General features: G+C 37.7%; 1 protein-coding gene across 1 annotated transcript in view; it reads left to right on the top strand.

The window, feature by feature from the left end:
• Positions 1-3,684, top strand: part of SAMD5 (sterile alpha motif domain containing 5) — a 57,236-nt gene extending 53,552 nt beyond the window's left edge. The window contains exon 3 of the mRNA XM_011959447.1: positions 2,292-3,684. Coding sequence (XP_011814837.1) covers positions 2,292-2,354 — 63 coding nt within the window. The 3' untranslated portion in view covers positions 2,355-3,684. The remainder of the gene's footprint in view (positions 1-2,291) is intronic.
• The last annotated feature ends 11,413 nt before the right edge of the window (positions 3,685-15,097 follow it).

Here is a 15,097-nt window from a genome sequence, read left to right as displayed (position 1 = left end):
TGGAGGCTGTTAGTTTGACACTAGATTTGTGAAATGACTTCATGGTTCACACCGTTCGATGACTTTAATAGGCAGGATGTCTTTGCTTGCTAGATGATAATCCGTCCAAAGGCATTTTCTTTGTTTTTCTATGTTTCTAGAGCAAAGTGACCTTTGAAGGTAGGCAGGATCATGTCTCTGACTTCAGGCAGAAGTCTGTTGAACATGGGGCAGACATGGAATCTTGCATTATAATGAGAATGTCCTCAAGATACAGCGGACTCCCTCTGTGGCCTTTTCTTTTCCTGGAAGTAGTCTTGCTGCCATCTGAGTGACCCCTAACGCTATAACCTAAGGCTTTTCCTGGATTTTTTTCTGACACAAATAGCTAGTTTTCTTGTACTCTATAGTAAATGCAATTTTTGGTGTTAACGCCTTTTATGTATTCATTTATTAGAGCATTAAAAACCAAAGTGTTGGCCAGGCACAATGGCTCACACCTGTAATCCCAGCACTTTGGGAGGCCGAGGAGGGTGGATCACAAGGTCAGGAGATCGAGACCATCCTGGCTAATACGGTGAAACACTGTCTTTACTAAAAATACAAAAAATTAGCCAGGCGTGGTGGCAGACGCCTGTGGTCCCAGCTTCTTGGGAGGCTGAGGCGGGAGAATAGCGTGAACCCAGGAGGCGGAGCTTGCAGTGAGCCGTGATCGCACTACTGTACTCCAGCCTGGGTGACAAAACGAGACTCCATCTCAAAAAAAAAAAAAAAAACAAAGTGTTACCTTCTTTATATTCAGGTAACTTCCCTTCTCTACAGAATTTTCCCTCACTCCTCCTCTCTCCCCGCAAAAGCCCAACAACTTGGTTTGTTCAGATAGGTTGAAGATTACTTTTTTTGCAGTTTATAACAAGAGCTGATGTTTAATAGAGGTGTTGGGTTGGATATGGGTTTATTTTGGCGACTATTTGAATATATTAATTAGTGGTAACATATCGTTACTTAGTATTACAGCAAAATAGCTTGATTCTCTGGAGAAAGAAACTTCGTGAGCCTGGATAGTAATACTTTCCATCTATTTAGATGTGATTGCCTGATGGTGCCACCCAAACTAATTAATAATGACATATTAGCTAACATATTGCCGTCAGCAGGTGGCTGTTTGAGCAGGGGTGAAAATGGCAGGTGCTCCAACAAATTGCTGTACCCTAGAGAAATGTACAGAATTCTTCTTTTAAAGAGTCTTGATGATGTCTGCAATATGATTTTTATTTTTTGGGCGCTTACAAGGCTTGGAGAGGTTGGAGAGATAGAGACTAGAAAAGCAAAACTAAAGAAAGGAGAACAAAATTGATTTAACCTTTTCCAATAGTTTTCCAACTCAATAAGCAAGTGGTTGGATCTAAGCAGCACAAAATTCCCAGGAAAGACTCAGGCATCCTTCTTCTTCCTTCCAACTTTCCTTTTCTTCCTCTTGTTTGTCCATCTAGATCTGTCAAGGGATTGTGGGCACACAGCAGAGCCCTGACAGATGGGCAGTGCAATGTAATCTACTGCTGCTTTTCAATTTCAGAGGGATAATTGTGACAATGAAGGGGTTAAAACTGTCAACAACTATCAGAGCTTGGAGATAATTAGTGTAATATAAACCCAAGAACTTTGATGGCAAAGACCACACAGCAAATGAATTCGACTAGGTTGCTGCTTTGTAAGAAATACTTAATTAACCTCTTTCCAGCTCACATACAGCTATGGTTTTTATATGCCTATGTGAAAAAGTTACTGTTTATACATACAGATGATAATGATTAAATATGATTGTGAATCATTTTTACTTTGGAAGATGCATTTCGAATTAGCACTTGCAGCTATAAGCTGAATAGATAAGTGCTCTTCCAGCATGAGATAGGTTGCCTTTGGAATGTCTCACAATGTATTGACTGTTGCTGTAGTACTAACGTTGCTAACATGTAGTACTGAGTAGTGTGACTTAGGATGAACTATTATAAGGTATATTTTATCTAACCTTTTTTTTGTTTTAAGTTTCCACCTCTTAGAAGGAAAATAAAGTAGACCTTTTTAAACAAAATATAGGCTTGACAAGGATAAAATACATTCTTTGTTAATTAGCTTGAAAGAGAAAATTGATAGATAACAAGCAAAAACTCTTAGGGCTGTTCTTCAAAAGTCCATGTGGTAAGCAGAAAGAGACAAGTATGACTTAAAAATAGGAGCAGAAATCCTCGATGGACTAGGGGAAGAATGGGTAAAGGAGAACTTCAATAACCCAGATATGTTCAAATCCACAGGTCCCAATGGCTGGCATCCTAGAGTACTTAATGAATTGGCCGAAGTCATCACAGAACCGCTAGATATCATTTTTGAGACCTCGTGGAGGACTGATGAGGTGCCTGAAGACTGGAAAAGGGCATATTTAGAACCTTCTTTCAAAAAGGGAAATGGATGATGACCCTGGAAATACTCATCAGCTTAACTTTTTGCTTGGACAATTTCTGGAATAATCAACTTAGTAAACTGGGTAACTGGCTTATAGCAGCTAGAAATAAGGCAGTGAACTATCACGCATAAAGAAGTACTGAATTCATTTTTTAAGAAGATATCATTATGAGATACAGTCCTATGCATTTCTTGGCATTCTCCCGTCCATTCTTAATGAAAACAGATGAGGTTGGCTAAGGCATTTGAGTAATAACTTACTTTAAGTACAATATAACAAAAAGGTAGATTTCTGATATTAAGTAGTAATTATATTATTTCCAATTTTGCTTTTAATTTGAGAACAGTAGCTTTAATTTTTATATTCTGGTATACATTCTACTTCATTTCATATAGGACCATGTTTTCATAAGATGATATATAATTCTACATAGAATAGTTTGGTGAAGGAATTCTTATTTTAAGGTGCTTTTATATAGTTATTTTGTATATTGGTACAATGATAAAGCTGATGAATTAAGGAACATTACCAAGGGAAGACAATTTCTTCTAACTTCTCTTTTTAAATTTAATCTGGCCGAGGTTTAGTATTAGGACTAATAAAAGTGTCTTGCTCTGACATGTATCAAGCAAGAGCCAGCTATTTTACCTCATAGCTAGTTTCTTGCACTCTATGGAGACTGCCAGGGCACAGACCACAGCCTGTTCTGAGCTGCAGTGCTTTATCCCACCTTGCTCTTCAGGCTTCTGACTTCAGGCCTGTGGAGGCCAGGAGGTCGGCAGTGGCAGTGGCCTGAGGAGCCCTGTAGAACTACGGCCAAAAAAGAGAGTAGATTGAGGTGGGGGGAGGAAATTAAGATGACTCTAGAATTGTTCTAATTCTTATTGTTCTTGTGTTTGGATGCTCGTAGTTTTTTTTTATTTTATTTTTTTATTTTTTTGAGACAGAGTTGCTCTGTCACCCAGGCTGGAGTGCAGTGGCACGATCTTGGCTCACTGCAACCTTTGCCTCCCAGATTTAAGGAATTCTCCTGCCTCAGCCTCTTGGTAGCTGGGATTATAGGCATGTACCACCACACTCAGCTAATTTTTTTGTATTTTTGGTAGAGACGGGGTTTCACCATGTTGGCCAGGCTGGTCTCAAACTCCTGGCCTCAAGTGATCCACCCACCTTGGCCTCCAGTAATGCTGGGATTACAGGCGTGAGCCACCACACCCAGCCTGGATGCTGGTAGTTTTATTTTCTGCTTAGAAAATGCAACCATGTTGATGGGACCAAAAACTTAGTTGAAAGAAGCCATGGCAAAAGATGTTGACATGCAGCAGGCTCCTGAGGCTGTCAATTTTTGAGAGCTCCCAAGTAGTACTGCATTACGGAATCTACTACTTAGAAGTACGTACAAGATGTAAGTTCCTGTCAGCATTGTCATGGTAAGAAGAATAAGAAACTCTCAAAGGGAAAGAAACTTACATTCACTTTTTCTTGATCCATTTTGGTTCCTAAGAATAGATAGGCAATTAAGAGGTATATTAGGTTTCTAAGGGCAATTTTAATACAATACTGCTTTAAAAATCTGAAGTTTAAATAGTTTAGCTATTTCTATAGGTTAATTCAGGCACGAGTAAAATCAGTCTCATTATTATGTACAAATGTAAGGAAATTAAATTTTAAAAGCATGTATAGGTTGTCCTTAAACTATACAAAAGCTTGCAGTTTCATAAGGATTATATTCCAGTCAACCTTTCATCTTTTTTTTTTTTTTTTCAAATGAACTAGGGTCTTTAAAATTCCTAAGATAGATTCTTTTAAGTGGTAGGGGAGTCTGTATAGATTACAGATATAATTTATTGTGATAACAAATGGCTTCCTGTTTGACCTCATTTCCAGGTGTTGCGTCTGTGGCCAATTTATTTCACAGATGTACATTTGCATGCACTTGTTAAACTTTGCTAGAAAGAACGTAAGTTTTGAAAAATCTATTACTTTCACTTGGGCATTATGAGGCAATCTACTGCAATGGAAAAAGGGTTCCTTGGTCATTTCAAGTTTTATTTTCTATTTGAGTAATATCTAACTTCAATTAATTTGCCAAGTTTAAACCTTTCTGTGTCAGCTGTTAGAATTTAAAAATAATAATGCTCTACTTAAAGTAAGAGTCACAGTCAGCAAAAAAGCCAGTGGATTTTTAAAAGACATCTTAGTTAAAGCTAGAGGAAGAAAACTTTCAAATAAGTGAGAAGTATTGAAGGATGCCCATGAATTCCTTTGCATTAAAATCAAGATGAGGTAAGAGGTAAAATATAAGAGAAAGGAATTATTTTTACAGTGAATTGTATCTGGAGACAATTAGTCTTAGGAGGAGTATTTTTTTCAGTGTTTCTTTGTTTTTATCTAAACACCAATAATATATTTAACTTTTGAATATAAAAGAAGTAGCAATTGACTAAGAATAAATATGTTATAAAAACTAGAGTATTGTCTTGATTTGCATTTCCTAGAGCATTAAAAGAGACTAATTATAGACTTTTACTTGATAATATTGAGGAGTTTGGAGGGTCATAACAAAATTTTCTTTAGTTCATCTTAAAATTTAGGGAGGTAAAAAACGATTTTATTCACATGAAAGATTTCTTGGCATAGCGAAGGCATAATGTTAAGGGCTCTTTCCTTACCCATGTGGGAGCCGAACCAGTAATTGTGGGAAAAACTGAATTTATAGCAACAAAAGATAGTAGTTTCTCAACCTGGAGCATTCAAGCAGTTTCTCAGTTCAGAGGTATTTGTAGCATCTTGTTGTTGTGCAATAAACAATGACAACAATAAGCATTGAGTCTGCACTTCGGAGTTACTCAAGTCTTAGTTTAAATGCTAAAATTGTTCCAGTAGTATTTTCCTGTGGTGAATCTGTTAAGGATGTAAGCTATACTGTAGCTTGGGGAATCATCTTGAGCAGTTATGAAACTCATTAAAGCTTCTTTTCCCTTGTCTGTAAAATGGGAAAAATAAATACCTCTATAGTTCTTAAGAGGCTTAAGAGTTTTACACCCACATACAGTCCTTGGCTCAGTGCTAGGCGTGTAGCAGGTGCTGACTGCCTCTCTCCCTTCCCTTCTTTACTCTCAGTTGTCTTATTTCTTCTTATGTAGAAGAGATTACCTTAAAGCTGACTAGAAAACTCAGACATAAATTGACATTTCCTTATCATTGCCTGAAACCCACTGAATAAGTCCCCTTTGATTTATCTAAGGAAGGATAAAAATGGCTACAATACTGGCTCATCATAGCAGTTCAGTAAATGTTTATTGATTGAATGAAAAGAATTTGATTTAAGGAAACAATAACACTCCATCCTGGGCAAAAGAGCAAGACCCCGTCTCGAAGCAAGACAAAACAAAACAAAACAGCAAATTCATAAAGGACGGCAGTTTCAAGTCTGGGGAAATAGGCACATAGACAGATATGAAGGTATTTCATTAGCTTTCTTCTTTTTATGGCAGCTTCAGATTGACAAATTTGATGTACAAATGAGTAAGTGGCATATGTATATTTTCCTCTGATTTTATGACTGATTTACAAATTAGGAGTGCAAATGGGCTATTCCCTGATAGCATCTTCTGGGAAGAATCCAGCCAAGATACAAAGCAGATGATGGTGGATTGGCAAACTCTTTTCTATGAAAAGAAAAACCAAATGTACCAAGGACTGGAAAGCACCTGCTTGAAAATTGATATGAGCATGTCTGAATTTTTCTTTTATAAGAGCCTGAGTATTGTTAACAGCTCACTTTCACGGGGGTTGAAAAATAACAAAAAAAACAAGTTAACGTAATTAAAATGCTTGGACAAAACATGTGCTTTATGTAGATTCTTATATGTAATATTCAATTAGGTATCAAAATAGGTTCAGGCAGGTGGAAGAGTTCTGAATTTTCAAGGCAAATAAGGCATACAGGGTGGAACATTGCATCTAGGGATGAATAAGAGAAATAAGTGAAAGTCTGATCCTACACTGCCAATTCTCAGACCGAGTACAAAGTGTTAGGAATTTTTTATATCAACTGACATCTTGTGCTTAGAGTAAAGTCATATAGATGAACACATAGTTACTTTATTAAATCAAACAAATTGTGCAGAGCAGAGCAAATCCATTAGCTTTCTCTTTTAAAGCTTTCTAATTTTACTCTTATTAACTCCCTCAGTTGTCATCAATTACATATTCCTACATCAGATATTTTACACTATCAGAATCTTTTATTAAAAAATCATCTTCAGCTTTACATTATTAATCTCTGAGGAGATAAATAACTTTCTAGTCCATGATCATTAATCACTACTAATCACTACTATTTTAGATATTTCCATAAAAGGCTTAAAGGGAAAAAATAATGGTAGGTACTTCAGAAAAAAATGGTGGGGCACGGTGGCTCACGCCTGTAATTTCAGCACTTTGGGAGGCTGGGGTGGGCAGATGATTTGAGGTGAGGAGTTTGAGACCAACCTGGCCAACATGGTGAAACCCTGTGTCTACTAAAAATACAACAAAATTAGCTGGGTGTGGTGGCGTGCACTGTAATCCCAGCTACTAAGGCAGGAGAATGGCTTGAACCCAGGTGGTGGAGGTTGCAGTGAGCTGAGAACGCGCCACTGCACTCCAACCTGGGCAACAGCGTGAGACTCTGTCTAAAAAAAAAAAAAGAAAAGAAAAAATGAAGAACATAACTTTTCTACTTATCAAATAGATAATTTTTAAAAATTGTTTAAACTCCTGGAAATTAAGTGTTATTTTTTATTACCGCAGTTGAGAGGTACCTTTTAACAGAGGAAAACGAGAGGCTAAGTTCCATGTTTAGAGCTAAGCAGTATTTTTTTTCTTAACAATTTTGCCAAAATTTCTTCCACCCGACCAAAAGGAAGTAAATCTACAATAAATCTACTTCTAAATATTATTTAAGATGGGAAATGTGTTTTATAGGTATATTCTCTATAATACCCTTAATTAGATGAATTATCCCTTATCATTCCAAAAATGAAATGCTGTGTTAAATATCTCCAGGGCAAAGTGATATGTTGACTGGGACAAACGTTAGAAATTGTATTGTTCATTGCAGTTGTTGTCCTGTTCCCCAAGCTTGTCAGTGTTTAGAGATACTATTTGGGTTATTAAAGCCATTGTTCATAGAAAATTTCTGCCCCTACAGAAGTGTGTGCATGGGCCTTGGAAAATCTACATGTGTATATCTGAGTAGCCAAGCACAGATTCACTCTAATTGAAAGCAGCAGTTTGGTTTTGTAAATGTAATTGCAACTGACACTTTCTTTTTCCTTTCAGTTATTATTATTTTTTAAAAGGATGTTATAAGAAAGCACTATGAAAAGCCTAATTGGAACAACATTATGAACCATGTAATGTATGCCCATGCACACGGTGATTTGCAAACATATGTCTGCTCTTCAATAAATGTTACGGCTTTCACAGCGGTTCCGCCTTGGCCTGTTTTGTCATCTTCCACATTTTGATGAATGTGGTGGAGTTTGTGCATTGTTTAAATTGACAATATGTAAATGTTTATGGTACTATAGCATTATGGTCAGCATGGAAAATCAGAGTTCTAACTGGAAAGAAAGAAAAAAGTGGCTCTTCCCACACTGCACACCAAAGTGAAATAAATCCATTTTATGAGCTGGGATTCTTTGGTATGGTTGTTACATAGGAGTATGTTGTAGCCTTCTCTTGTACGATTCTGTGCCAGTCATGGCAGCTCACCACGGTGGGAGATGGGATGGTGGGGGCTGTCAGGTGGTAATAGGGGCCGTGTATGGAGTTTCTGTACCTGTGTTTCTGCTGTGGTTCCCGCAGCCCCTGAATCTCCATCACCTGAAATGTGTTGTGATTCACCTCCAGATAAGCAGTATTTCAGTGGTCATTCATTAGACACAGAGTACTGGATTTGAATCCCAGCCTTACTACTTTCTGGCTTCAGGACCTTTGGCAAGTGGACTAACTACTGTGCATGCTTAACACAGTCACCAGTTCCCAGACATTAATTTGAAGACGTTTTATCACAGTGTTTTGGGTTTTATAGAAATGTCATCATGTGAGATGATTTCATGATGGTGCTTATTGTTTTTCCCACTGGATACGAGATGAGGAGAAAGTAAATATAAAGAAAAAACATGTATGGTAAATATTAGGAGGAATATGTACGAATTTGAATTTTAGAAATGAAAAGGACCTTAGGGATAACCTAATCTGATTCATAAATTGTGTAGTTAAGAGACTAACGTGCCAGGAATTTGTGGCCTGTCCATGATAGCACGCCAGGTTGGTGGCAGACGATTGGCATTCTTCCATCTCCTTGAATCCTGGCTTTTGTCTGATGTCAAATCCTGGGAAGTATACCTAAAGCGTTCTGTGGCTCCTTCCAAAAAGACTCATTTTTCTAGAATGGACTTAGTTTGAACTTAGAGCCCTGGTTTTTAAGACATAGACATAACCCTTTTGTTCATAAACTAAAGCTCCAAGCTGCCCCAGGGCTCTGCAGGGGCCAGCATTGTGGCTTGAAAACCTGATCTTTCAGCCTTAAAACCTTATGCTTCAAGTCCTCCTTGATCTGATAAGCATATTTAGAAAAGTTCATGACACTGGTGGGCAGCCCTAAAAAGTACTTTTTAAAAATAGGGAAATGTATGCCTGCAGTAAAGTTCACAAGTAAGTGTTTGTCAAAGAATAGGATGGTTTATATTATTAATGAAATCACATCACATAAGGCAGCTTTTAAAACATCTTTCATCTGAATCTAGATAATGAATATCTTCTAGTTTCATTCCAGGCCATTTGCTGTCCCACTGAGGATTTTTTTTTAATTTAAAAGAGGAATCTTGAATAATTTTAAATGAAAAACTTACTCCACCCGCCCCCCTCGCCCACCACCTAGAGTTACCCTGAGGACAGAGTACATTCATGTAATTATGGACACTTTTTTGACTAACTCGTCTACTTTGAAGTACATTCATGTACCAATAACAGGATGTCTGTGGAATCTCATTTGTTTCTTGGCTGAATAATGAGCACCAATTGTGAACACTGTATATTCGGTATACATTGTTTTAGATCCCTTTAGCTCAATCAATTTAACTTCAACTTCATTTTGGAAGTTAATTAATCTACATAATAGCATTTACAAAAATATCCATTTTGAGTGAAGAATATACATTTAATTAAAAAAAATCTTTGCCTGTAAATCAGAAGTTCTTAAATCCAGTCTCTTGGTTTTGCTGGTGAGCGGAGCTGTCTAAGTCACTTCCTTTTACACCTTCAGTCTCCCATCTGCAGAAGTGCTCAGTGGACAGCATTGCTAAACACACCCTGTGAAAGGTTTGAGACACACATGGGATCTGTGAATAACCTCAAGTTTTTGGTTTTTTTTTTTGATGACCTCCACCAGGCCATCAGTACATCTGGTTTGTCCCCACTGGGGTTGTTCCCCGCTTGGTGCTTCCCTCATTCCTAGTGCATTATCTGGCATGGTGCAGTGCTCAGTAATATTGTAGAATGAATGAAGGACTATGTAAATTTTCTCGTAAGCCTAAAGAAACTGAATGCTGAAGTTATATGTGATGGTTAGACAGGGCATTTCCTATTTTCAGGGAACCTGAAGGAACACTGTGACTTTGTCTTGGAAGGACAGTGGCTTTCTCCCTCATACCTGGGAAACCAAGTTTCCCTTTTTTGGAAGTTCACTTTATGGTGTGATTTTGTTATTATTCAGATTTTCTGAATTTCCTGTTTACTTTTCTATAAAACCATAAATACAAATAAAGTTCATAAAATAATATTTTATAAACTCAATTAGGTTTGCTGTTGCAGAAATGTACTAAACATTGTAATTTGTGAAAGCACGCAAAAACTACTAAAATGACAGGAAAACAGGGTCTCACCCTGTCACCCTGGCTATAGTGCAGTGGTGTGATTGTGGCTCACTGAAACCTCAAACTTCTGGCCTCAAGGGATCCTCCCACCTCAGACTCCCAATGAGGTACTATTTGAATTAAGATTTTCTTTAGGTCATATATTCCTACTATGAATTATGAGAGGGATATATATCTGCAATTAAAACTAGTAAGAATCAATTGATTTCTGCAATTACAGCTAATCAAACTATGGTTAATGTACTTAATCACATACATGTTAGTATATGGTAACTGCTAGACAAAATACCAAGACATTTTGATGTGTTCAGCACAAACCCTAATTTACTTCTTAGATTACATTTTGGACACATCTCCCTTTAGATATATTTGATATAAATTTGTGACCCAAATTTTGTCCCTGGAAAGAATTATTTCTTCCCTAAAGGGTACTTCTACCCTCTACCAAAATAAAGGCAAAAGAGAGTGAAGTAGTTAAGAACAGTCCAGGATCATTCAGACCTGACTTTGAACCCCACAAAGCTGCTAAGAATTATAATTGCTTGCCTTAAGAATGAGCTTGCAACTCTGCAGTCATTATGTGTCTTGTTTTCCTTTTCTTCCTCTGATATATATGGATTACACGGGAGCCAGAAATGGACATGAGAGCTTTGAAGTCACAAAGGCCTGGATACAAATCCCAGCTCTTCACACCTGGCTGTAACAGAATGGGGGAAACCGCCTCCATGATCCAGCCACCTCCCATGAGGTCCCTCCCTTGACACATGGGAATTATGGGGATTACAATTCGAGAAGAGATTTGGGTGGGGACACAGAGCCAAACTATATCACTATGCGACCTTACGTAAGTTACTAAATCCTTTCCAGTCTGTTCTATTATCTCAAAAGTGAGGTTACGAATCAGAGGGTTTCTGGGAAAACTTAACAAAATGACATGTAAGATAATGATAGAAGATTTTGTATTGGAGGAGGAGGAGGAACACAAGTCCTTACTACATATCAGCTGGGCAATAGAATGTGGAAGGTGGGAACAGAAAAGAAGTTTGTGACTCATTAATGAAAATTGTTTTCAGTATATGATAGAATAAAAGCTTTCATTCATGGCCGGGCACGGTGGCACACGCCTGTAATCCCAGCACTTTGGGAGGCCGAGGCGGGTGAATCGCGAGGTCAGGAGATTGAGACCGTCCTGGCCAACATGGTGAAACCCCATCTCTACTAAAAAAAAAAAAAAAACAAAATTAGCAGGGTGTGGTAGCCGGCACCTAACTACTCGGGAGGCTGAGGTGGAAGAATGGCATGAACCTGGGAGGCAGAGCTTGCAGTGAGCCTTAGTCACGCCACCGCACTCCAGCCTGGGCAATAGAGTGAGACTGTCTCAAAAAAAAACAAAAAAAAATTGTTACATTTATTACTCAATTAAAAAACAAAAACATCAAAAAATATGGTTGCCAACAGTAAAAAAAAAATTTAATATGTGCCCAGGATAATTCAAAGCACTCCCTGTGTATTATCCCATTTAATCTTTACAACAATCCTATGAGATTATTGTCATTCTACAGATGAGGAATCTGAGGTAAACATGGGTTTTTCATAATTTACCCAACGTCACACAGCCAGTAACCAGGAAAGTTAGAATTGGAATCTCAGCAGTGTGACTTTAGGCCTGTCCTCTTAACCTTTATTTATCTTCTGTGGGGACTAAACTTAGTATAGAATCAGAATGTAAGGACCACATATCAAGAAGCAGGACAGTAGAAAAAGAAGATTGACAAAGTTCTCATAAAAGAGGGGGTGCTTGAGGGATGAGGAGACCAGATGAAAGTGGTGTCTTAGTCTGATTGGTGCTGCTATAACAGAATACCTGAGACTGGGTAAAGAATAGATATTTATTTTCTCACACTTCTGGAGGCTGGGAAGTCCTAGATCAAGATGCCAGCAGGTTGGGTTGTCTGGTGAGGGTTGCATTCTCCGGAGAATGTTGGCTGTGTCATCACATAGCGGAAGGCAGAAGGGTAAGAGACTGAATGTTTTTCGAAGCCTCTTTTATAAGGACCTTAATCCCATTACTGAGGGAGCACCCCTCATGGCCTAATCATATTTTAAAGGCCCTACCACTTAATACTATCACATTGACAACACCTGAATTTTGAAGGGAACATATTCAAACTGTAGCATTCTGTATCAAATATATTGTATTTCATCAAATCTAAGATGAAAAGCAGCACCAGTAAATACCATTAAGAAAGGAGAATGCTGCCAGTTTAACTATATTAAAAGTTTACAATATTTTTTCCATTTAGATTTTTATTTTTGACTTATTGATAGAGCTATCTTAGGCTTATTTTTACATAGATATTTATGATTTAGCAGTTAAACATACATAACAATAAAAGCAAAGCTAAGTAAATATAAGGTAATTCTATAGTACTTTTGTAGGCAGTTGCTTCTGAATCTTTTCAGTTCATGTCCATCTATGGCCCTGTTGTCCTCACAGGTTCTCTGGCCCACGGAGGCATTGCTAAAGTAGCACTTCTGAGAGCCCCTCTGTCATATCTGGATTTCATCTAAACCTTTCTATGCATTTATATGGTGGAACTCTCTTGATCTTCCCGGAAGCTGTCTGCAGAAAGTTTTCAGACAGCAACGCATTCTTTTCTCAGATAACCATTAAATGGTTTCTTGGCTCAAATGTCGCTGGTTGCAGCTCTGCAGCAGTTGTGCTACCAGGAATGGCAGCCATGTCTGTGTGTTTGTGCATTGTGGCAACTCTATCAATAGCTGCCAGTCAAAATTGACTGTAATTTTCTATCTCCTCTTTTCAACTCTGGTTTCACACATGTTAAATGCGAAAACATGTACATTCAAATCAATGAAGTTACAAGGAAATTTGGACCATCGATTTCATTTTACCAACTGTCCCTTGACATTGATAATGATATGTTAGTCATTTTGCATGTAACTGCCTGAGACTCAGAATAAGAATATCTTTTGATATTTTTTGTAGTTGACTCTCTGCTAATATTATTCTCCAGTGGGTCTCTGACATGATTTACCCCATGGATACGCACTACATACTGGTTGTGTTTGGCTCACTGCTATTATTCTGTATCTCATGGAACTGCCTGGTTCATGAAAAGTCTTTAAATCATTGTTTAAATATTGTTTTATAGAATTTAGTACCTTCCCCCATGGAACAATATCAATGTTTTATTTTATTATTTTAATTTTTAATAATAATGCCTGATTATAGGGTTACCCCTTGTACTACCAATACCACACCCACTACTGGAAGCAGAACAGGAGTTTGTTCTCACTGCTGATTCAGGGCAAGAAATACTATATGTTTTCATTGGAATTCTAAGTGGCAGCTCAAAATTTACTATTTGGCCTTTAAATAGTAGAATTCTGTTAAAATACTTTAAACTTTTTTTTTTTCTTTGAGATGGAGTCTTGCTCCTATTGCACAGGCTGGAGTGCAATGGCACGAGCTTGGCTCACTGCAACCTCCACCTCCCGGGTTCAAGCAATTCTCCTTCCCCAGCCTCCTGAGTAGCTGGGATTACAGGTATGCACCACCATGCTGGACTAATTTTTGTATTTTTAGTAGAGATGGGGTTTCGCCATGTTGGCCAGACTGGTCTCGAACTCCTGACCTCAGGTGATCTACCCGCCTTGGCCTCCCAGAGTGCTAGAATTACAGGCGTGAGCCTCTGTACCTGATCAAATATTTTAAAGTTTTAAGATATCTTCAGGAGCTTTTAGACTTCCATTCCTTTATGCTCTGTGTGGTATAGTGGAAAAGGGGTGGGGCCTCGGGACCAGGGAGAAAGTGACTTCACACTCTTCACTACCAGGTGGCCTTCATTAAAAAATACCAAGTGCTTTCACTAGTCAGGGCAAGTTATGTACACGTTTCATTCAATCCTTCTAGTAACCCAACAAATAGTTGTTGTTACTGATCCGTTTTACAGGTGAAGCAGCTAAGGCACAGTTTAAGTACCTTAGAAAATTAACTTCTGTTATCTGTGATGTCCTTAGATTTATAAAACAAAGACTTGCTGTGTTAGCCATAACATGCATAAAGCACACTGCACATATTTGGTAACTGAAATGGAATCTAATTTTATTACATTGGTTTTTAATTGCTTTTCTCCTCCATTTTCCAAGGAGTATTAAATTGCCCTTTGAAATAGCCTTATAGATTCTAAAAGGAAAGTTTTTAGAATTTTAAAAGTGGAATAAAAATACCTTTCTGTTATGCAATTTGATTCTAACTGTTTTGTCTTATGTGATTGATAATCCTCATTTTTTAAAATTAGGAAAACCAGTAGGCAGGTCCATACCTAAGCCCAAGATTTCCTACTGCCTGCACATCTTCTCCTTGATGCCTAAATTGGAGGAATTTGTACTTCACAGTGATGAAATTCTTTTTTTCAGTGGATCTTTGGGTGAGGCAAGCTAACATCAACTATACTTTTGTGAATCAATAACCATCCAGCTGGATACATAACTTCTAGTAGTTCTTATCTTTATAAAACTTCAATGTCCACATTAGAAGTATTCCTTTTAGAAAACATTTGTCATTGCCCCTACCAAATACAAAGAAGGGTAATATTTATACACATGTTTAAAACAGAAGTGAATTCAATAATGTGATAGGTATAATTAATTAAGGCATAGTTTTGGAGAAACATTACAATAATTGCCTCAAATTTTTGAGCCTCTC

The sequence above is a fragment of the Colobus angolensis genome, unplaced genomic scaffold (genome assembly GCF_000951035.1).
Source record: "Colobus angolensis palliatus isolate OR3802 unplaced genomic scaffold, Cang.pa_1.0 Scaffold493, whole genome shotgun sequence".
Taxonomy (NCBI): Eukaryota; Metazoa; Chordata; class Mammalia; order Primates; family Cercopithecidae; genus Colobus; species Colobus angolensis.
The sequence above is the reverse complement of the archived record's forward strand: the minus strand, read 5'-3'. Positions and strand labels throughout refer to the sequence as shown.